At 49.6% G+C, this 24590-nt stretch overlaps 1 protein-coding gene across 1 annotated transcript in view; it reads left to right on the top strand.

The window, feature by feature from the left end:
- Nucleotides 1–24590, top strand: part of RTF1 (RTF1 homolog, Paf1/RNA polymerase II complex component) — a 588556-nt gene that overhangs the window by 183562 nt on the left and 380404 nt on the right. The window contains exon 6 of the mRNA XM_082242851.1: nucleotides 21369–21480. Within this exon, the coding sequence (XP_082098977.1) occupies nucleotides 21369–21480 (112 nt within the window). The remainder of the gene's footprint in view (nucleotides 1–21368; nucleotides 21481–24590) is intronic.

Here is a 24590-nt window from a genome sequence, read left to right as displayed (position 1 = left end):
GGTGGATCAAACCTCTCCTCGATTGCTTGGATCTCTGGCTCCTATATTACTCGAGTTGGACCATGTAGTCCCCCCATACACATAGATATAGAAGAACAAATAGCCTCCAATAGTGAAATACTGTTTTATTCTCCAAAAAACATACACTATAAGGTGACAATTAGCCTCTTACTATTTGTTGTGCCCTCCTGGCACTGGGCAATTCGGCAGTACAAAATCGTTTTTTTGGGTCTTAGGAAGATATTCTCTGGGGATCTGCAGCACCCTGTATCTCCTTTCCCCCTTCTTTGTATTGCGGCGGTGGATGTGTATCCCAGCCTCTGTTCCGAATGCCTCTGTGTGTTACTTCCGGGTTAGCATTGACCACAGTAACACACAGAGGCATTCGGAACAGAGGCTGGGATACACATCCACCGCCGCAATACAAAGAAGGGGGAAAGGAGATACAGGGTGCTGCAGATCCCCGGAGAATATCTTCCTAAGACCCAAAAAACGATTTTGTACTGCCGAATTGCCCAGTGCCAGGAGGGCACAACAAATAGTAAGAGGCTAATTTTCACCTTATAGTGTGTGTTTTTTGGAGAATAAAACAGTATTTCACTATTGGAGGCTATTTGTTCTTCTATATCTTTATGTGTATGGGGGGACTACATGGTCCAACTCGAGTAATATAGGAGCCAGAGATCCAAGCAATCGAGGAGAGGTTTGATCCACCCAATAAAGGGATCACAGACGTTGGGGGTCCTTGTGACCTGCTGCTAGCTGGTAAGAGGCCACGGTTGTCACATCCCAGCACCTGGAGCACTGTGAATGGATTAATAAGAATTCACCAAGCACAATTTTGATTGCATGCTATTGCTTGGACTTTTAAACACTACTTGGAGCACATTTATATATTTATACTTTTTTATATATTCTTATGTGATTTTTTTATATATCCTTATGTGATTTTTGTATGGAATTCTTTATATATTTATTTATTGGTTCACTGATCCACACTTTTGTGGATTAATTTACTTTGAGAAGCACAAGCACTTCTTAATTGACGGTTTTCACATCCCAGCACCTGGAGCACTGTGAAGGGATTAATAAGAATCCACCAAGCACAATTTTGATTGCATGCTATTGCCTGGACTTTTAAACACTACTTGGAGCACATTTGTATATTTATATTTTTATATATTCTTATGTGATTTTTGTATGGAATTCTTTATATATCTATTTATTGGTTCACTGATCCACACCTTTGTGGATTAATTTACTTTGAGAAGCACAAACACTTCTGAATTGAAATTGCACTGGTATGCACTTTTCTTTGCTAATTGCACCAATAGTAGATCATATATATATTTGTAGCAATTTTTAATCACATATATTACACTTTAAATCACCTATTCATTTTTATAACACGTGATATATTAAGATTACCAGCGCCTTTTTACCTATGATATATACCTATTGGAAAATCAGGCATCAAAGGTTGGTCTTGTCATGAAACAAGTTGCTAGCCAAAAACAGCTGCTGGCTTCTCTGTCCTCTGACCCGGAGACTGATATGGTCGCCATGGACGATCCCTTCCCTGACGGATCCCTCTCCTCGCAAGCGGATGGCGAAGAGGACCTGTCCTCAGCCGCAGCGTGGGAACGTGCTATGGGGGAAACACTGATTTTTTTCAGTGAGGGAAACTTTACAATAGACTAACGAGCCCACACAGTCAGGAACGCGGGTAGTTTTTGGCTCTCGCAAAGCCCAGAAATCGGGTCAGGTGTTTACTTGTCCTAAAGAATTTCACGATACTGTGAATGAACAATGGCGGCACATTCAGCACATGCTTGTGGTGCCACAGCTCTTAAACACCATTATCCCTTTGCTGACTATGTATCGAACCACTGGACTGTGCCACCTAGGGTGGATCACCCTGTTTCCAGGTTTCACAAGTCTGTGGTACCCGTGGAAGATTCCCCGGCGTTCAAGGACTCGGTGGACGGGTGGAATCCCTTTCCTGCCTCCTCCATGTTTTGGCGGGTTTGGTACTACAGCCGATCTTTGCGTCTGTTCTGGTTTTCACAGACAATGGAATGGGTTAAAGTGCTTAAGGATACCTTGTACACTGGGATAGTTTCCCCGACCTTGATTGAACTCATGGACCGGATAGCTCAGACCCTGGTGTTTGTGTGATGTGTCCTTGGATGTGGCCCCTCTGGTTGCCAGAGTGTCAGCAGTATGGATTGCCATACACCACATGGTGTGGCTTAAGAGCTGGTTGGCTGACCAGGCTTCTAAGAAGGCCTTTAACAGATCTCTCCTTTCTGGGTAAGTGATTGTTTGGGGACTCCTTGGGGGAGTTGATAAAAGGCTTAACAGGGAGGGAGGGGGGTAAGAGTACTCTTCTTCCTAAATCCTCCAAAGGCAAGGTGCCCAGTGGTAGGTGGGGGCCCTCTTGCACAGCTCATAGGCGTTTTTTTCGTGCCTCAGGGGCACAAGAGAAAGGTAATCCATTCAGGGCCTCTGGAGGGAGCAAAAAGGCTTGGTCGGGGAAGCCCTCGACCAGTCAGTCCGGTTCGGTGAACAAATCCTCTTCTTCATTAAGGGGCGCACTCACCCATTTCTAGGGTGTGGGGGGGGGGGGCGCGTCTGCGTTTCTTTCAGGAACCCTGGATGTCCTTGATCCAGGACAAATGGGTTCACAAACTGATTCGTTCAGGGTACAAGACTGAATTTCGGTCTTAGCAGCACACAGATTCTTTCTCTCAAATCTTCGATTGTCTCCAGATCGCTTGAAGGATCTCAGGGAGGCAATGCAGGACCTCCTTGCACAAGGAGTGATTGTGTTGATTCCTCCGCAGGAACGATTTCAAGTTTTTTTTTTTTTTAAACCTGTTCATAGTGCCGAGGAAATGGGCAAGGTGTGTTCTATTTTGGACCTCAAGTCTCTGAACCGCTTTGTGTAGGTGCAGAATTTTCAGATGGATTCCATTTGGTCAGTAGTAGCGTCCTTATTTCAGGGGACTTTTTTAGCCTCCATTGACATCAAAGATGCATATCTGCACATCCCTATATAGGGGGGACACCAGAGGTGTGTTCGTTTTGCGGTGCCGGAGGAGCACTTTCAATCTGTGGCGTTAGCCTTTGGTCTCGTCTCCACTCCGAGTCGTCACCAAGGTTTTGGCCCCAGTGTTGGCGTTGCTGCGCAAAAGAGGGATTGTGATCCTAGGATATCTGGACGATCTCCTGTTGAGAGCAAACTCTCACCCAGCCTTGTTGGGCGATCTGTCAATCAGGGTTCAGACCCTTCAAGAGTTTGGGTGGATCATCAACTTCAAAAAATCTGCACTGTCCCCATCGGCCCCGGGTTTGATGGTGTCTACCTTCGAGGCAGTCGCCATTCGTTCAGTTTAATTCCAGGTCTCTGCAAAAGGAAATCCTTGTCAAGTGGAACGAGGATCCACAGTCCTTGGACAGAATAAGTTTGAGCCGATTCACGAGGTCCACACTCTATTGGTGGCTTCAGTCACCTGCCCTGAGTCAGGGCAAGTCCTTTCTACCACTGCTGTGGACAGTGGTCATCACGGATGCCAGCCTGTTGGGCTGGGGCAGAGTGCTGAACAACTTCTGTGTCCAGGGAGTCTGGTTGACAGAGGAGTCTTTTTTACCGATCAGTGTTGTGGAACTTGGAGCAATCAAGCTATGTCTGATCTATTAGCCAAATCAGCTGCACGGTCTCCAGGTTCAGATCCAATTGGACAATGCCACGGCTGTGGCCTACATCAATTGGCAAGGGAGCACAAAGAGTGCCCGCCTAGGAGGTCCCTTCATCCGGAGGTTTTTTGTCTCCTGTATGTACGTTGGGAGACCCCGGAGGTCCACCTGTTTGCATCTCGGCTAAACAAAAAGGTGCAAAGGTTCCTGGCTAGAGCTCGAGATCCTCTGGCCGACGCCACAGATGCATTGGTAGCTCCTTGGAGCCAGTATCATTTGATTTATGCCTCCCCTCCGATACAGCTGTTGAGGTTTCTCCGCAGGATGGTGGTGGAAAATATTCCAGTGATTCTGGTGGCTCCAGACTGGCCTCTTCGGTCTTGGAACGCAGACCTGGTAAAGATGGTCATCGAGCCTCCCTGGTCGGTTGCCTCTGAGGGAAGACTTGTTGTCTTAGGGACCGATCTTCCATCCTGTTTTTACGGTCGCTGGCTTTAACGGCATGGTTGTTGAAGGCCAGGTGCTTAAGACATTTGATCTCTCGGAGTCTGTGATTCCTACCCTGCTGAGGGCTAGAAAAGCAACTTCCAGAAAGATTTATCATTGCCCGTGGAAGATGTCTATTTCTTGGTGTGAATCGCAAAAATTCCACCCTCACCTTTTTTTTGGTGGCTAGGGTCTTTGCTTTCTTGCAGAAAGAGTTGAGCAACGGTTTACCTTGGGCACGATCAAGAGCCAAGTGTCGGCTTTGGCGATATATATTTCCAACGTCCATTGGCTGCTACTACCTTAATTTGCACCTTTATTCAAGGGGTGCATCATATGGCTCCTCCGAGAAGATCCCCCCTTGCCTCCGTGGGATTTGACTTTGGTTTTGTCTATTCTTCAAAAGCCTCCTTTTAGGAATATTAGGGACATATCCCTGCCTTTGTTATCCCAGAAGGTTGCTTTTTTGGTGGCTATTTCTTCTGCCCGCAGAGTATCTGAGTTGACGGCTCTTTCCTGTCATTCGCCTTATTTGGTCATCCACAGAGTTGGTGACCTAATCGGTCTTTTCTTCCTAAGGTGGTGTCTGATTTCCATTTAAATGAAGGCATTGTTTTGCCTTCGCTCTTTCCTGTTGCTGGTTGAGCTTTGTTACCCAGTTGGCTACATTTTTGTCTTTGCAAAAACATTGCCTGTTTTTTCTCTTACGTCCTCTGATGCCCACTCATTCAGTCTTCACCAATGGTTATTGACCTCTTATCCATAGGAGCAAGCTAGGCATAAGACTTGTTAAAAACAAAGTAATTTACATAGACACACCTATGGGGGCTGTCCCACTGGTCCAATACCCCCCTGCTATCAGCCATCCCAACTCAGTTTGTCTTCTGCCTAGTTAGGAGTAAGATAGGCTTCCCTTTCTTCTATTTTATGATTTTATTTTCTGCAAATGTGTTTTCTTTGCACTACTAGCTGTTTGTCAGCGTTTAGTTAGTCGGAGTCTTCAGTGCGGAGCTGGGAGTCGCACTGGTCATCCTGGTGCTCCAGGACAGAAGGCCTTATGGAATCCCAGCCTGCCATTGAGCGTTTAGCAGGCTATGCGTACGCCCTGGCCTCGCAAACTACCTGTCCCTGTCCTCAGGGATGAAAGCCCACGAGCTGGCCACCTCGCTTGGACGTCTCAACCGCGGTTCCGTGCGTTGCTAGCGTCCTGCATTTTTTTGGCTGACGGCACCCCCACCGCCTGGGGTGAGAGGCTTCCCGTCGATGAAAGGCGCCCACGCCATCGGGTACTGTAAGTACATTCTGTGTGGGTCCTCTGTCTGGGGATGGCAGTCTGATGTGTCTGTGGTATCCCCTCATGTCTGTGCGTTCGGGGCTCCCTTACTCCCGGTCCCTGCGGGGGCTCTACAGTGTCTGGGAAGCTATGTGGGGGGTTGTGGGGTCCCTATTCTGAGTGCCACTATTTTGTGTGTGTTGGGGTGCAGACATGTGCGGCGGCCGCTGTGGGGTTAAAAACCGTGGGTCTGCCATTTTAGGTGTGGGCAGCTGCTTGGCTTCACTATGGGCACTTCTGCAGCTATGTATGTAGTGTATTTTGGCGCCTTCAGGCGCCATCTTGTGTGTTGCAATGTGTTCCTTCTGTACACATGTCGGCGGCCATTTTCCTGAAGCCTCCCATTGCTTTCTATGGGCAACCATTTTCCCTTAGCCTGAATCCAGTTCAGCCTCATGCGGTGTGACATCACTTCCTTTTTCATGCGGAGGAGATCGCCAGGCAAGCGTGGTAACACTTGTGGGGGTCTGTCTTTGCTGTTTTGTGGGGAATATCTCTGGCTATCAGCTTCATTCCTGCTTGCGGGGTCTATCAGTATAGTCCTTCATAGCGGTGTACTGCGGTGGGATCGCCGTGCGATTTAAAGGGCCAGTACCAAAGAAAAAAAAATATATATATTTTCTCATGGAGTCCCAGGACCGCAAATTTCCCCCAGCTTTGGTGGATGATTCAGGCTCCTGGATCTTCTGCACTGCCTGCTGCACTTGTGACTTTAGAGTCCAAGGTGGATCTTTTGATGGCTGAACGGGATTCTAGAAAAAGGCAGAGGTTTTCTCGCTCCTGATTCTGAGTCTGACATGGTTGCCGTAGATAGTGTGCCCCTTGAAGGGTCTCATTCTTCCCAGTCTGAAGTGGAGGCGGAGGATGAGGAGAGGGATGATTCCCCCCCCGGGACGGCCGAAGAACACGCAACTATGGCCGCACTGATTACTGCTGTAAAAGATAAACTACATTTAGAGGATGAGCCCAATCCTCCGGGCAAGCGGTCCTCTTTTGGTACCCGCAGATCCCGAAAAGGAGGCGCAGGTGTTTCCTTGCCCCGCTGAGTTTCACGAAACTGTGAATGAACAATGGCGCAATTTGAAGCGCAATTTTATGGTGCCGAAACGGTTTCAATTCCGTTACCCCTTTGGATCTCCTACGGATTCGCGCTGGTCTGTGGCCCCTAAAGTGGATCATACCGTGTCCAGATTGAACAGGGCCACTCTGGTACCCACTGAGGATTCTCCGGTGTTTAGGGACCCTATGGATAGGAGGCTGGAATCCCTTGCCCGCCAAGCCTATATGGTGGCGGGTTCCATGCTGAAACCTATTTTCGCCTCCGTCATGGTGTCTCAAACGGTGGCAGATTGGACCAGGGTGCTTAAGCGCACCCTCGTGGCTGATTCTGCCCCCCCTTCTACCTTGGAGATTGTGGACCAGATTCATCAAGCGGTTGTGTATCTGTGTGACGCGGCCTTGGATGAGGCCCCATTAGCAGCACGCCTGTCTGGTGTTGCGGTACTTAACCGTCGCTTGATTTGGTTAAAGAGCTGGTCGGTTGACCAGACTTCCAGGAAGACGGTGTATGACATCCCTTATGCGGGGATACGTCTTTTTGGGGAATCACTGGACGAATTGGTTAAAGGTGTCACTGGGGGCAAGGGCACTCTGCTGCCCCAGAATCCTAGGGGTAAGTTCTTCTGCGGTAAGCGGGGCCCTTCCTTTAAACCAAATCAGGGGTCCTTTCGTGCCTTCAAAGCACAGGACAAGGGGAAACCCTTCAAGGGCCAGGGTGGCCAGAGAAAGCCCTGGGCGGGCAAGCCAAAAGCCTCCCAGGCTGGTGCGGCGGCCCAGTCCGCCACTGCCTGAAGGGGCGCCCTCACCCGTTTCAGGGGTGGGGGGACGTTTGTGCGGTTTTCTCGAACCTTGGCTGCGCCGGATTCCGGACAGGTGGGTTCAGGAAATCATTAGATCAGGTTACAAGATCGAATTCCTTTCGTGACCGGCGGACAGATTCTTTCCCTCAAATCTTCATTTGACCCTAGATCGGTTGCAAGATCTTTATCGGGCGGTGCATGATCTCCTCGCCCAGGGGGTTATCATCCAGGTGCCACATCGGGACAGATTTCAGGGATTTTACTTGAATCTGTTCACTGTGCCCAGAAAGGAGGGCAAGGTGCGTCCGATTCTGGACTTGAAAGCTCTCAACTGCTTCGTGCGCGTTCAGAAATTCCGCATGGAATCACTCCGCTTGGTGGTGGCCTCCTTGAGTCCGGGAGATTTCCTGGCTTCTATCAACCTAAAGGATGCATATTTACACATCCCCATATTCGAGGGTCATCAGAGGTACCTCTGATTCGCTATCGCGGAGGAACACTATCAGTTCGTGGTGTTACCTTTCGGTCTCGCTTCGGCTCCAAGGGTGTTTACCAAAGTGCTGGCTCCTCTTCTGGGCCTGTTACGGGCACAGGGCATTGCGATTTTGGGATAACTGGACGATCTCCTGTTAAGGTCGAGTGCCAGTCAGAGCCTGCTGCGCAATCTGTCTACTACGGTTCAGACGCTCCAGGAGTTTGGATGGACCATCAACGTTCAGAAGTCGACTTTGTCTCCTTCAGTTCGTCTCCCATATTTGAGGATGGTCCTGGACTCTGCCCAAGCGAAGGTGTTTCTGCGGGAGGACAAGCTCCGGACCCTGCAGGACGAGGTCAGGTCCCTCAGGGACAACAAGTCCTCGTTACTCAGGACCTGTATGCGGTCCCTGGGGTTGATGCCGTCGAGGCCATACCGTTTGTACAGTTTCACACGCGGTCTCTCCAGGCAGAGATGCTGTCCAGATGGGACAGGCTCCCTCAGTCCTTGGACCTGAGGGTGTCTCTGAGTCGCCAAACCAGAGTGGATCTTCTGTGGTGGCTCCAGTCCCCGGCCGTAGTGGAGGGAGAATCCTTCCGGCCGTTGCTGTGGACGGTGATTACCACGGATGCCAGCCTGTCGGGCTGGGGTGGCGTTCTGGGCAATCTGTGCCTGCTCTATTGGTCGGATCGTCTTAAGGGCCGCCCTGTACGGGTGCAGACGGACAATGCCACTGTGGTGGCTTACATCAATCACCAAGGGGGCACCAGGAGTGCCCGGGCGGCCCAGGAAGTGACCAGTATTCGGTCTTGGGCCGAGACTCACGTCCCGGCGATTTCGGCAGTTCACATTCCGTGTGTAGAGAACTGGCAGGCCGATTATCTGAGCCGCCAGACCCTGGACCAGGGGGATTGGTCCCTGCACCCGTAGGTGTTTCAAATGCTGTGTGCGAAATGGGGATCCCCGGATGTGGATTTTTTCGCGTCCCGGCTAAACAACAAGGTGGGAAGGTTTGTGGCAAGAACGCGCGATCCTCTGGCAGACGCCTCGGATGCGCTGGTGGTGCCTTGGCACTGGCACCGGTATCGTCTGATATATGCCTTTCCCCCGATTCAGTTGTCCAGGTTCCTGTGCAGGTTGGTCTCGGATCCGAAGTTGGTGATTCTGGTGGCCCTGGACTGGCCGTGCCGGTCCTGGTACGCGGACATCATTCAACTGACCGTCGAGCCTCCATTGCGGCTACTGTTACGAGACGATCTACTGTCTCAGGGACCGATCTTCTATCCTGCTTTACAGTCGCTGGCTTTAACGGCATGGCTGTTAAAAGCCAGGGGTCTCATCTGAGGTCATTCCAACTTTGCTCAAAGCTAGGAAAGCCTCGTCTAGTAAGATCTATTACCGTACCTGGAAGGCTTATTTTGCCTGGTGTGAATCCAGAGACTTCCCTCCTTGTTCCTACTCTGTGGCGAGGGTGTTAGCCTTCCTCCAAACTGGTGTGGACCAGCGCCTGGCGTTGACCACGATTAAGGGCCAGTTGTCTGCACTGGCCGTCCTTTTCCAGCGCCCATTGGCGTCTAACTCTTTGATTCGCACCTTTATTCAAGGTGTGCGTCACTTGGTCCCTCCTCGGAGGGCGCCTCTACCTCTTTGGGACTTGAACTTGGTTCCGTCCGTTTTGCAATGTCCTCCCTTTGAAAACATCAGGGAAATTTCTTTGCCTCTGCTGTCGAAAAAGGTTGCTTTTCTGGTGGCGATCACTTCTGCACGCAGAGTGTCGGAGTTGACGGCCTTGTCTTGCCGCTCCCCTTACCTGGTGGTTCATAGGGATAAGGTGTTCTTGCGACCCAACTAGTCCTTCCTTCCAAAGGTGGTTTCTGATTTTCACCTTAATGAGGACATTGTTTTGCCTTCGCTTTGTGCGAATCCTAAACATCCTAAGGAGTTTGCCTTACATTCCTTGGATGTTGTCGGGCGCTCAGGGTTTACCTGTCGTCCACTGAATCCTTTCAGAAGTCGGATTCTCTTTTTGTCCTTCCTGAGGGACCTCGGAAGGGTATGGCTGCGTCTGCGGCGACCATTTCAAAATAGATCAGACAGACGATTGTACAGGCCTATTCGATTAAGGAACGGTACAGCCCTTCCCTGTCAAGGTGCACTCTACCAGAGCAGTGAGTGCGTCCTGGGCCTTCCGGCACCAGGCTTCGATGGCCCAGGTGTGCAAGGCTGCGACTTGGTCGTCAGTGCACACCTTTTCTAATTTCTACAAACTTGATGTTCTGCCATCGGCAGATGCCTCCTTTGGCCGCAAAGTTCTGTGTGCGGCAGTGCCTTAAGGGGACCCTAGTTTTGCGGGTCCCTGGCTGTTGGGGTTGTTTCCCCCTTGTTTATTTACTTTCCTGGGTTGTTGCTCCAGTTGATCTTTTCTGTTGCCCAGAGGATGCCTTTCTGTTTCACGTATGGTTCCTTTCTCTGACGTGAGTGCTGCGTTGCCTTTGTGACAGTTAAGTTTCCAACCCCTCATGTCTACACTGCTTTGGGACATCCCATTGGTGAAGACTGAATGATTGGGCGGCGACTGTCAGAGGACGTAAGAGAAAACTGAATTTTTGTAAAATCTTTCTCTGAGTCCTCTGACAGTCGCCGCCCCCGCCCCTTTATTTGGGGTTCTTTGGACTTTAACTGCTTGCTACCAAACTGAGTTGGGGTGGCTGATAGCAGGGGGGTATTGGACCAGTGGGACAGCCCCCATAGGTGTGTCTATGTAAATTACTTTGTTTTTAACAAGTCTTATGCCTAGCTTGCTCCTATGGACAAGGGGTCAATACCCATTGGTGAAGACTGAATGAGTGGGCGGCAACTGTCAGGACTCGGAGAAAGGAATTTTACGGTAAGATTTTACAAAAATTCAGTTTTTTGGTTGCGTTCTTCCCACCACTGATGCCTACAGTGCTTTGGGACGTCCCAATGATCAAGAAGCATAGCTGCTGCCGTCTGTCAATGGACGATAGAGAAGAATTGATTTTTGTAAGATCTTACCATAAAATCCTTTTCTCTGAAGTACATTGACAGATGCAGCACCCGCCCCTCTGATTTGGGGATGGTTTGTGTCTTCTTATCAATACGTGCAACTAAACTGGCTTGCTGGAGAAGGGTGTGTGGGGTTATGCCTATAGGGACAGCTCCCGTGGGCGTAGTGAATTGCTTTTTTTCCTGCCTAGTAGTTCTCCTGCAGGGGGCAGCATAACCCAATAGTCCGCAGAAGCATAGCTGCTGTGTCTGTCAATGGACTTCAGAGAAAACGATTTTATGGTAAGGTCTTACAAAAATCCAGTTTTTGCCCTTGAGCCAGATACATTACTTGAGGAAGAGTGTTAAGTGTGTAGCAGCTATTTAAGCTGAGCTGAAGGCTATAGCTATGATAATTGGTCCTATACACCCCTGATTCTGCTGACCCCCTTGGTATCCAGTGTGGGGTTTTTTTTTTTTTTTTTTTTTTTTTTCGAAACCAGCTAAAACTTTCCAAATCCATTCACCTCCCTGTCTTGTGTGAGGTCTGGCCTCACCTGGAGAAGGTTTTTACCCCTCCAAAACACTAAATGCAACAGTATTCCGTAGAGAGTTTTCTGTATAAATGGGCTGTTCTTGTGATAGATCCTACCTAGAGATGGGAAAAACTAGGGGGGAAGAAGTGGTGTGTTTTTTTTTTTTTTTTTTTTTTTAAGCCTTTTTTTTTTTTTTTTTTGGAAAAATGGGGGAAAAAGTGTGTGGAATATGTTCTTTATACAATATCTGACATTGTGTCAGGAATCAGCAGCTGGGAGACCAGATATATGCAGCTACACCAAGAAAACTAGGACCAGACTGTGTGTGATATATATATATATATATATATATATATATATATATATATATATATATATATATATATATATATAATATGCGCACCACAATGCTACCAGCAAGCTATTTCGGTTACAACACATAGTATCCAAAACTATAGAACGTGAAGACCTTAAAGATTTCTGATACTTTAAAGCACAGTTCCACTCAAAAGTGGAACATGCGCTTATCTGATTCCTCCCCTCTCCGGTGCCACATTTGGCACCTTTTGTAGGGAAGTGGGTACCTGTTTTTGACAAGTACTCTGTCCTTCTGTCGGACCTCGCTTCGGTGAGCTACGTCAGCAGTTAGGCCCCCCTCCTCCTCGTCCTCCCTTCTCCTGGTGCCAGCCAGTAAGAAATCGCAGAGCACTTTGCACATGCACAGTAGGCAAGGCTTCACTACTGGGTTCCCTTCATGGCAATGGCAGCATCCGACAGCCAGTGGAAAAATCACCTGGGGTACCGACATCGCTGGATTCCAGGACAGGTAAATGTCCTAATTCGAAATGTCAGCAACTACAGTATGTGTAACTTTTAATTTTTTTTTCTCTTACGTCCTCTGACAGCCGCCACCCACTCATACAGTATTCACTTATGGGGGTATTGACCTCTTATCCACAGGAGCAAGCTAGGCATAAGATTTGTTAAAACACAAAGCAATTTGCATAGACACAACTATAGGGGGCTGTTTCTCTGGTCCAATACCCCCCTGCTAGCAGCATTCCCAAATCAGTTTGTCTTTTTTGCCTAGTCAGGAGTAGGCAGGCTTACCTTAGCTGGGGCTACAGTCTCAGCCTTTTCTTCTGTCTTCTTAATTTTTATTCCTGCTAAGTGTTATTTCTTTACACTGATAGCTTTTTATTTGATCCTGCGCTTAGTCAGACTTCGGAAGACTACAGCGTTTGCGGCGCTGGGAATCAGACTGGTTGTACTAGAGCCTTACGGAATCCCAGCCCGCCATCGAGCGTTTAGCAGGCTATGCATATGCCCTGGCCTCGCAAATGACCTGTCCCTGTCCTCAGTGACAAAGCCCGCGAAGTGGCCACTTCGCTAGGATGTCTCAACTGCGTTACGCCGAGTGTTACTAGAATTCGGTTTGGCTGACGGCACCCCCACCACCTGGGGTGGGAGGCTTCCCATCACAGAGAGGCACCCACGCCTTCGCTGGATCGGTAAGTACCCTGCTACCCCCTCTGTCTGTGACATTGTATGTCCGGGGGTGTATGTGGGGCCTCTGTCAAGGGGATGGCAGTGTGCTTGAAGTCTGTTATCTCCCTCATGTCTGTATGTCTGGGCCTCGCTTGTCCCTCCCGGTCCCTGCGGGGGCGCTTTTGCGGTCGGGCCGCGCTGTGTGGGGGCGGGGGGGTTGTGTGGGGGTCCTTGAACCCCTCGGTAATGTTTTGTGTACGTTTGGGGCTGCAGGCATGCTTGTGGGGGCCGCTGTGGTGCAAAAATCGCGGGGCCGCCATTTTGGGTGTGGGCAGGCTGTTTTGGCTTCAGTATGGGCATTCAGCAGCCATTTTCCCTCTAGTGTATTCACGCCCTTTTCGGGTGCCATCTTTAGTGTGGGCAATGTATTTGTTCATGTGCTCGGCGGCCATTTTCCCGGAGCCTCCCCATTGCTTTACATTGGCAACCATTTTTCCTTGGCTCAAGTCCTATTTTGGCCTCTAGCAGTGTGACATTTCCTTTCTCCAGGCAGTCGGATCGAGCTGCAATCGTGGTATTGTACAGCTGCACTTCTAGGGGGCTTTTTCTGCTGTTTTTCAGGGGATATTACCTTTGCTGTCAGTAATATTCCTCACTGTTTTGTAACTCAGGCTAGTCCTCATTGCGGTGGGATTCGCCGCTATCGCGGATTTAAAGGACCAGCGCTAAAAAATTTTTATGGAGTCCCAGGACAGCAAATTTCCCCCCAGCTTTGGTGGAGGGTTCAGGTACACCTGAATCCTCTGTGATGGGCTCCCTTACTACTTCACTTGCAACTTTAGCGTAATTTCCTTTCTCCAGGCAGTCGGCTCGAGCTGCAAGCGTGGTATTGTACAGCTGCACTTCTGGGGGGCTTTTTCTGCTGTTTTTCAGGGGATATTACCTTTGCTGTCAGTAATATTCCTCACTGTTTTGTAACTCAGGCTAGTCCTCATTGCGGTGGGATTCGCCGCTATCACGGATTTAAAGGGCCAGCGCCAACATTTTTGTATGGAGTCCCAGGACAGCAAATTCCTCCCTGCTCTGGTGGAGGGTTCAGGTACGCCTGAATCCTCTGCGATGGGCTCCCTTACTGCTGCACTTGCATCTAAAGTGGATCTGTTGATGCCTGATGTCATTCTTCTGATTCAGAGCTAGATATGGTTGCCATGGACAGTGTACCCCTGAGGGGTTACAGTCCTCTGTTGGGAGGGGAGGAGGAGGATGAGGGGGACAAACCCCCCCCCCCCCCCGGGACGGCCAGAGAATGCGCGGCTATGTCTGCGCTTATTAGTTCTGTTAAGGATACACTACATTTAGAGGATTAGCCCCACCCGCCGGGTAAGCGGTCTTCTTTTGGGACCCGCAGGACCCAGAAAGCGGCACAAGTGTTTCCCTGTCCCGCAGAGTTTCACGAAACGGTGAACGAACAATGGCGCAATTTGAATCGCAATTTTGTGGTACCAAAGCGGTTTCAGTACCGTTATCCCTTTGTGTCTCCAACGGATCCGCGCTGGACCGTGGCCCCTAAGGTGGATCACACGGTCCAGGGTCTCCGGTGTTTGGGGACCCTACGGATAGACTGGTGGAATCTTACTCAACACTCCTATATGGTGGCGGGTTCTTTGATGAAACCTGTTTTCGCCTCTGTAATGATCTCTCAGGCTGTGGTAGAGTGGGCGAAGGTGCTCAGACGCACCCTTGTGGCTGAATCCGCCCTTCCTGCTACTTTGGAGATGGTGGATCAAATTATTCAGGCTGTTTTATACCTGTGACGCAACCTTGAATGAGGCCCCTTTAGTCTCACGACTATCTGCTGTCGCAGTGATAATCCGTCGTATGGTATGGCTAAATAGCTGGTCGGCCGACCAGACTTCCAGGAAGACGCCTTTTTGGGGACTCTGGACGAGTTGGTTAAGGGAGTCACTGGGGGCAAAAGCACTCTGCTGCCCCAAGCACCCAAGGGTAAGTTTTTCTGCAGTAGGTGGGGCCCTTCCTTTAAACCTAATCGGGGGTCCTTTCGTGCCTTCAAGGCACAAGACAAGGGCAAATCCTTCAAGGGCGCTGGTGGCCAGAAGAAGCCTTGGGCGGGCAAGTCTAAAGCTGCCCACGCTGGCACGGCGGCCCAGTCCGCCTTGAACCGAAGGGGCGCCCTCACCCGTTTCAGGGGTGGGGGGACGTCTGCGTGGTTTTCCCGACCCTTGGATGTCCCGGATTCAGGACAGGTGGGTTCAGGAACTCATTCGGTCAGCGTACAAGATGGAATTCCGATCGCGTCCAGCGGACAGGTTCTTTCCCTCAAATCTTCATTTGACCCCAGATCGTTTACAAGATCTTCAACGGGCGGTTCAGGATCTCATCGGGACAGATTTCGGTGGTTTACTCAAATTTGTTCACAGTGCCCAGAAAAGGAGGGCAAGGTGTGTCCGATTCTGGAATTGAAATTTCTGAACCGATTTGTGCGGGTTCAAAAATTCCGTATGGAATCCCTTCGTTCGGTGGTAGCCTCCCTGAGCCCGGGAGATTTCCTGGCTTCAATCGACCTCAAGGATGGGTATCTACACATCCCCATATTCGAGGGTCATCAGAGGTACCTCCGGTTCGCAATCGCAGAGGAGCACTATCAGTTTGTGGCGTTACCCTTCAGCTCCAAGGGTGTTTACCAAAGTGTTGGCTCCGGTTCTGGCCCTGTTGCGGGCGCAGGGGATTGCGATCCTGGGATATCTGGACGATCTCCTGTTAAGATCGAATTCCAGTCCAATTCTGTTGCGCGATCTGTCAACCACGGTTCAGACGCTCCAGGAGTTCGGGTGGACCATCAACTTTCAGAAGTCGACATTGTCCACTTCTGTTCGTTTCCCTTATTTGGGGATGGTCCTGGACTACTCCGCCCATGCAAAAGTTTTTCTGCCGGAGGACAAACTCTGGACTCTACAGAACGAGGTCAGGTCCCTCAGGGACAACGATTCCTCATCGCTCAGGACCTGCATGCGGTCCCTGGGTTTGATGGTGTCAGTCTTCGAGGCGATACCATTTGCGCAGTTCCACACACGATCTCTCCAAGCGGAGATCCTGGCCAGGTGGGACAGGCATCCTCATTCCTTGGAAAGGAGGATATCTTTGAGTCACCAAGTCAGAGAGGATCTTCTGTGGTGGCTCCAGTCTCCGGTTCTGACGGAGGGGAAATCCTTCTGGCCATTGTTGTGGACAGTTATCACCACGGACGCCAGCCTGTTGGGCTGGGGTGGCGTTCTGAGCACTTGGTCGGAGGAGGAGTCCTCCCTACCGATAAATATCTTGGAATTGCGAGCGATCAGACTATGCTTGCTCCATTGGTCGGATCATCTTCGGGGCTGCCCTGTGCGTGTGCAGACGGACAACGCAACTGCGGTGGCTTACATCAATCACCAAGGGGCACCAGGAGTGGCTGGGTGGCCCAGGAAGTGACCAAAATTCTGTCTTGGGCCGAGACGCAGGTCCCGGCGATTTCGGCAGTTCACATTCCAGGTGTGGAGAACTGACAGGCCGATTATCTGAGCCGCCAGACCTGGAGCACGGGGAATGGTCCTTACACCCGGAGGTGTTTTTTAGATGCTGTGTGTACGTTGGGGATCCCCGGATGTGGATCTGTTTGCGTCTCGTCTAAACAACAAGGTGGGAAGGTTCGTGGCAAGAACGCACGATCCTCTGGCAGACGCCTCGGATGCGCTGGTGGTGCCTTGGAATCGGTATCAATTGATTTATGCCTCCTCCCCCCCCCCCCCCCCCTTATTCAGTTGTTGTCCAGGTTCCTTCGAAGGTTGGTCTCGGAACCGAAGTTGGTGATTCTGGTGGCCCCGCGCCGGTCTTGGTACGTGGACATCATGCAACTGGTCGTCAAGCCTCCCTGGCGGCTCCCATTACGAGACGATCTGCTGTCTCAGGGGCCGATCTTCCATCCTGCTTTACAGTCGCTGGCTTTAACGGTGTGGCTGTTGAAAGCCAGGTCCTGAGAGATCGGGGTCTTCTCATTGGCGGTCATTCCTACCCTACTCAAGGCTAGGAAGGCCTCGTCCAGTAAGATTTATTACCGTACTTGGAAGGCTTATTTTACCTGGTGTGAATCACGGGGTTTCCATCCTCGCTCCTTTTCGATGGCGAGGGTGTTAGCCTTCCTGCAATCTGGTGTGGACCAGCGTCTTGCGCTGACCACTGTTAAGGGTCAGTTGCCTGCGCTGGCAATCCTTTTCCAGCACCCTTTGGCGTCAAACTCTTTGAGACGCGCCTTTATTCAAGAGGTGCGTCATCTGACTCCCCCTAGGAGAGCACCTTTACCTCCTTGGGACCTGAATTTGGTCCTGTCCGTTTTGCAACGTCCTCCATTTAAGAACATCAGGGAGAGTCCTCTGCCTGTGCTGTCACGGAAGGGGTCCTTTCTGGTGGCGATCACTGGCGATCTGCTCGCAGAGTGTCGGAGTTGGCAGGCCCTGTCCTGCCGCTCCCCTTACCTGGTTGTTCATAGGGATAAGGTGGTCTTGCGACCTCACCAATCTTTCCTTCCTAAGGTGGTATCCGATTTTCATCTTAACGAGGACATTGTCTTGCCTTCTCTGTGCGAATCCTAAACATCCTAAGGAGTTTGCCTTGCATTCCTTGGATGTGGTCCGGGCGATCAGGGTGTACCTGTCGTCTACTGAATCCTTTAGAAAGTCGGATTCTCTTTTTGTCCTTCCTGAGGGCCCTGCGTCTGCAGCAACCATAGTACAGGCCTATTCAATTGGGGAACGGGTGCCGCCCTTCCCTGTAAAGGCGCACTCTACCAGAGCGGTGAGTGCGTCCTGGGCCTTCCTCCGACATCAAGCATCTGTGGCCCAGGTGTGCAAGGCAGCGACTTGGTCGTCCGTGCACATTTTTTCCAATTTTTTACAAACTTGATGTTTTGGCATCGGCAGATGCCTCCTTTGGCCACAAAGTTTCTGTGTGCGGCAGTGCCTTGAGGAGGACATGGCGTTAGCCTGTCCCTGCCTGTTGGGGTTTGTTTCCCCCTTGTTGATTTGCTTTCCTGGGTTTGTTTGCGCCTGAGCTTTTCTGTTACCCAGCGTTTTTACCTTTCTGGTTCAGATAAGGTTCCTTTCTCTGGCCTGGATGCTGTGTTGCCTTTGTGACTGTTGCCCTTCCCACCCTCATGTCTACACTGCTTTGGGACATCCCATAAGTGAAGACTGTATGAGTGGGTGGCGACTGTCAGAGGACGTAAGAGAAAACGGAATTTTTGTAAGAACTTACCGTAAAATTCCTTTCTCTGAGTCCTCTGACAGTCGCTGCCCCCGCCCCTCTTTTTTGGGGTTCTTGGACTATTTACTGCTTGCTACCAAACTGATTTGGGAATGCTGCTAGCAGGGGCGTATTGGACCGGAGGGACAGCCCCCTATAGGTGTGTCTATGCAAATTGTTTTGTGTTTTAACAAATCTTATGCCTAGCTTGCTCCTGTTGTTCTGGTGGAGTACCCTCCTGGACCCCCCGATGCCACTGTCTGATGACCCCCCTGGGGGGTCCTGTTAACTGCATGGCGCGCCGCGGCACCACCATTTTGCTGTACTTTTTGCTCTGCATCAATGTAAAAGTTTCTCATTGGAATGCATAGGCGGCAATGTTTTGGTAGTTCCCCCCCATAGGAATGCATGGGGCAGAAATTTTCTTGGAGTCCACGATCGCTGGACATAAAGGGAGAAGCTAGGGAGACTATAGTGCATGACCCAGTTTTCTGTGTCAGATCGTTTTTTTCTCTCTGCACAGAAGGTTCCTGTATCCCTCATCATTTTGGTGGTATGTTACTGGTAAGTGACACTGCTTTTTTTTTTTTTTTGTATTAATAAATATGTCCCAGGACCAAATCTCACCTACAGGCCAGACCCCCTCAGTGCGGTTGCGAGACCCTCCTGGTCGCAGCCCCTGTCTGCATTTTCAGCAGTTTTGGAAAACATGGTGTCACAAGTGGATTTATTTATTTTTTTAATGCCACTAGCAGAAAGGTGCCCTTCCCCTGCCTCTCTAGTATCTCTAGATATGGCTGCCACGGACGCATACCATCCTGGTGGATCTGTCTTCGCATTCTGATGGCGAGAAGGATGTATCCTCGTCAGCAGCCGTGCAGGAAAGCGCGCTGGTGGAGGCACTTATGTCAGTGTGGGAAACCTTAAAAATGGCTGATAATTCGACAGCGTCAGAGACGCAGGTGTCTTTTGGCACCCACAAATCCTGTCCGTAACTTTTTGACAACATTGTCAATGAACAGTGGGGACGCATCAAACAAATGTTGGTGATGCCTAAGCGCTTTAAAAGGTGCTACCCCGTTGCGAACGTGGTATCTGCTCGATGGACCGTACCATCAAAGGTAGATCATTTAGTTTCCAGACTAAACGTCAAAGTCTACTGTGGTTTCGGTGGAGGAGTCCCGGTATTTACAGACCCCTTGGCTAGATGGATTGAGTCTCTCTCCCACCGTTTGCATGTATTAGCGGGCTCAATATTCAAACCGGTCTTTGTGATCACTCTGGGGTCACAGACCATCACAGAATGAGCGAAGTTGCTGAAAGGTGACTTGGAAACAGAGCAGCTTTAACTGGGCCTGGTAGGGCTTAACGGACCAAATGGTCCAATCCCTTCTGTATATATGTGATGCGCCTCCACTGGTATCCAGAGTGTTTGCAGTGGGGATTGCGATTAGACCCATGGTGTGGCTAAAAAGCTGTGGACCAGGCTTCCAAAAAAGCTCTTTCTGACCTTCCCTTTTTGGTGGCAAATTGTTTGGATCCTCCCTAGATGAGTTGATCAAAGGCCTTACGGGTGGAAAGAATACACTTCTACCCCAATCCACCATGAGCAAGGCACGGCGTAATAGACGGGGACCTTCATTTACTGCTCATAGGCGGCCCTCATCTGCCACATCAACAAGGATTTCACAGATAGTAGGGTTGACCAAACAAGCAGCTGCTGCTAGTGGCATACATTTCATCAGTTGGATCGAAGAATGAAGCAATACTCTGGTTCATGGGCAGGTACATGGACATGGTGTCACTCTGGAGGGTTTCATTCTATTCTGAAAAAGGCAGCAGTAGGCCATGCAATGATGTGAGCTTTTGCCATTCACTGTAATGCTGCTCAGTGGTGTGAGGAGGCTTGTAATGCATGCTGCACACAGTGCTCTGGACAGTGGTCTTAGACCTATGTTACCCAGTGCTCTGGATGGTGGTCTGAGGAGGCCTGTAATGCTACACTGTGCTAGATGGGGGTCTGAGGGTAGACTTGTAATGCACAGTGTTCTGGATACCGGTGGTCACTGGAGGCCTTTATACACAGGTGGAGCTCAGTGGAAACTGGAAAGTCACGATGGTAAACACCCCTCCTCACATTTTTAGTTACGTTCGATAATGAAAATGGAATCGATTTTCGGCCTTGATTTTCGTCCTAATTTGTCAGTGGATAAAATGTGGTCTTCACTGTAAAAAGGCTGCTGCCGAAAATTTTGTTGACAAAATTAACACTGAATGTGAGGGCATAAAAAGACCAAAAAGGTGTAATAAACCCTATCACATGGGAGTGCCTAGTCATCAAAAGTCATAGCCAGCTTTGTAAAGGCATAAGACTTTATGTAGTATGGACTGCTCATGTGGCTCCTGCCAGTGGCGGTTGAGAGCGGGAGCCACTCCTGTCCAGGAATCGTTCCATGACAGCTTGATGGAGGTGCAGGGTTTGGTGTAAGTGGCAGAATGGCTATGCCCGCTTCATAAGCAGATTTCCCCGTAGCTCAGCGGGAACTCATGTGTGAAGCTGTTACTCCATACTGGAACTGGAAGTGTGTGTGTGTTTTTTTTTTTTTTTTATCGATGTGCAATATTGTACAATATTTTCCTTAAGTGGAGCGAGTGGTTTCAAATCATTAGGCAACCTTTTTAAATCCCTTGTCAAACTCATGGGCTTTCGTTTTCTAAGGGCGTTAGAGCTCCGTTGATCTCAGCATGACACCATGAACGTTAATGGCAAAGAAACCACCAGTGGTTTAAAAATGGGGCAGGCTCCACCTACAACACTCATAAGGAGGTTCTAATCATTAACATAATATCTGGAACACGTATTTCTGTCAACATGAGATTGAAGGGGTAGTAAATTTAGCTACTTATTCAAAATGACAAATATGCAGGTTTCTTAATTTATATCATGAAAATGAATGTACCATGTCAGTTTTATGTGTCATTTGTTCAAGTACATCACCATTATCTGTAGGCACTATTTGAATTAAATCATATATAACGATTCGAGGTATTTAAATCTGTTGGAGAAAAAAAAAACCTCAAAGGTGTGTGTTTAATTATATCCCTTAATGTAGCCCTTCATTTGGAAAGTTGAGTGAAAGTGAACAAATGAGAAAAGTATGCTGTTTTCTACTTTGTGAATTTTTTTTTTCTAGGTCACTTCACATAACAAAGAGAGACGGTCAAAGAGAGATGAAAAATTAGACAAGAAATCCCAGGCAATGGAAGAGTTACGGGCAGAGAGAGAGAAGAGGAAGAACAAAACTGGTATAGTAAAAGTTATATATTTGTATATTTGTTTGTTTTTTGTTTTCTTGTTTTTTTTTTTTCCCATTTTTGATTTAGACCAGTAGTCCTAAAACAGTGGCTTTCAGGTCAGATGCAGCCCTTTGCTTGCATGTATCTGTTTCTTATGGCAGTATTCGTGGAAAAAAAAAATAGTGCAGCGCTACCATATGAAATTATAAGCAATATATGATCATAAATTGTGCAATAAATTGGGTACACAAATCTATGATAAGTAATACAACTCTAGCATGATATAATAAAAACCATGCTAGGCGTGAATTGGTGATCATCAAAACGTGCATATAAATGAACAAAAGTCAATATAAAAACAAATTGCACTGGTCCCAGAGTGGACAATGCTAGAGAGTAGGCTTGAATCCCAAAGAGGTGTTGCAGCAGGAATACACCCGTGACAGATACACAAATGGGCTGCTTACCAGAAGTCACAGCCTCCAAATTAATGGAAAGGCCACACACACTCAGATATGATATCGGTATGTTCCTTCTTCTGGAATCCAGGACAGAAAGGGTCTAACACCACCAAGCCTTATATGTCAAACTCCAGGCAAACAAACACCAGATATATGGGGAAGAAATAAGAGAGCCCATAGCGTAATCCAATTAAGTAAAAAAACAGCAAAGATTTATTAGGTTGCACTTACATTCGGTGTGTAAAACAATCGCATCTGTAAAACTTTTAAAATCCGCGGCGTCCCGCTTACAGGGAGAAAAGCCAGGCGTTTAGGGGGCGTGGTAGCTGAGCGTCCGGTACTGCCCGACCGGTTTCGTCATACGTGACGTCATCCGGGGCGTGGTTACCAGACGCTGCCAACACGGGGCTTGGTGGTGTTATACCCTTTCTGTCCTGGATTCCAGAAGAAGGAACATACCAATATATCTGAGTGTGTGTGTGGCCTTTCCATTAATTTGGAGGCTGTGACTTCTGGTAAGCAGCCAATTTGTGTATCTGTCACGGATGTATTCCTGCTGCAACACCTCTTTGGGACTCTCACTAATTTATGAATGAATTCGTAGAAATTTGGATTTCTCTTACGTCCTCCGACAGTCGCCGCCTCCTCCAAGTCATCACTGTTGGGTATTGTCATCTGCTCCGCAGGAGTAGCTAGGCATATAGACTTGGTTAAAAACAAAAGGCATTTGCATGTATACACCCCTGGGGGCTGTCCCATCTGGTCAATACCCCCCTGCAGTGACCACTCCCAACTCAGTTTTAATTTGCCTAGCGTCAGGAGTAGTTAGGCTTTCCCTGTGCTGGGGCTTCAGTCTCAGCCTATCTTATTTATTTGATTTTCTTGAAAATGTCAGTTTTTTTCTTTCTTTACTAGCTGTTTATTTTGTCAGCTTTAGTTTTTAGTCGACTCTTCGGACGAAGATGGACATGCGGTGCTGGGATTCGGACTGGCCGCCCTGGTTCTCCAGGGCACAGAGGGTCAGATGGACCCCCAGCCCGCCGTCGAGCGTTCAGCTATGGTTCGCCCTGGCATTATGAACGACCCATCCCTGTTCGCAGCAGGGATGCAGCTGTGAGGTGGCTACCTCACTGGACGCATCTGCGAATCAGCAGTGCAATGTCCCTGGCAAACGGCATTCCCTGTCAGATGAGGACAGCGGCTTTCCGTTCTGAGAGGCTCCCCACGCCATCGGGTACAGGTAAGTACTTCTGTGTGGGGCCTCTGTGTGGGGTGGCAGTCCTGGTTGCTGTGTGTTCCCCATGTCTGTGCCTTGTGTGACTCCCTGCTGCGATCCCTGCGGGGATCGCTTGGACATGCGCTGCGGCGCTGTGTGTGTTTGGGGGTCCCCTTTCCCTGGGTCACTTCGGTGTTTGGGGGTGCAGACTGTGTATGGACCGCGGTGGGGTGACACCGCGCGGTCTGCCATTTTTTATTACACTGGGCAGGCATGTGAGCTTCTCTGTGGGCTATACAGCATGCTGATTTGGCGCCATTCGGCCGCATGTCGGCGGCCATTTTGGTGGAGCCTCCCATACGTTTCTATGGGGCAGCCATTTTCCCTGGGTCATGCAGCAGATTAGTTCAGCCTACTTTTGCAGCACTTCCTCTTTCCTCTGAAGCAGGACAGCGGTGGCAACACTCTGCGGGCTCTGCAGGTTATTGCTCTCAACATATCTCTGTACTGTTGCTTCTGGCTCAGTTTTGTCTCCTTTCCTGTTTGGGGGTCTTTTTGTCTTTATAGCTGGAGCGGTGGGCTGCGCACTCGCATCGCTTTTAAGGGGACAGCACCTAATTCTTGCACTGTCCTTTTTTTTTCTCACTTGAGCATGGATTCTCAGGATAGCAAATTTCCACCAGCCTTGGTGGGGGCCCCCAGTTCTCCTGTGGCCCCTCTGAGACCTAATTTGGCCAATGTAGTGGCGACTTTGTCCAATATGGAAATGCTGATGGCTGAACGTGCTGCTCGTAAGAGGCCCAGATTGTCCCTCTAATCTGATTCAGATGGTGATATGGCTGCTGCGAGCGTGCCCTTTTCAGGGTCCCGCTCATCCTTGGACCTGCAGGGGTCTGAGGGGGAGGCGGAGGTGGAGGTTGATACCTCCTCTCCGGGGTCGCCCGAAGAGCGGGCGACCATGGATGAATTATTTCTGTAAAGGAAACTTTACATTTAGAGGATGAGCCCAGTCCTCCGGGCGTTGTGTCCTCCTTTGGGACGCACAGGACCCGCAAGTCGGCGCAGGTTTTTCCCTGTCCCGCTGAGTTTCATTACACTGTTAATGAACTGTGGCGCACGTTAAAACGTCCGTTCGTGGTGCCTAGTCGGTTCAAATTGCTTTATCCCTTTGCACCGGCTACGGAATCGCGCTGGTGTGTGCCTCCACAGGTGGATCACACGGTTGCTGTGTTGAACAAGGCTACCTTGGTTCCTACAAAGGATTCCCTGGTTTTCCGGGATCCAACGGACCGGCGTTTGGAGTCTTTGGCCCGCCATTCCTATACGGTGGCGGGCTCTCTGCTCAAACCCATTTTCGCATCCCTGTTGGTGGCGCAGGCGGTTGCTGATTGGACTAAGGTGCTTAGGAGCAACCTCGTGTCTGATGATGTTCCGCCTGCCCG

The sequence above is a fragment of the Pelophylax lessonae genome (genome assembly GCF_965119305.1).
Source record: "Pelophylax lessonae genome assembly, chromosome: 13".
Taxonomy (NCBI): Eukaryota; Metazoa; Chordata; class Amphibia; order Anura; family Ranidae; genus Pelophylax; species Pelophylax lessonae.
Note: the sequence above shows the minus strand (reverse complement) of the source record. Positions and strands in the feature narration are given on the sequence as shown.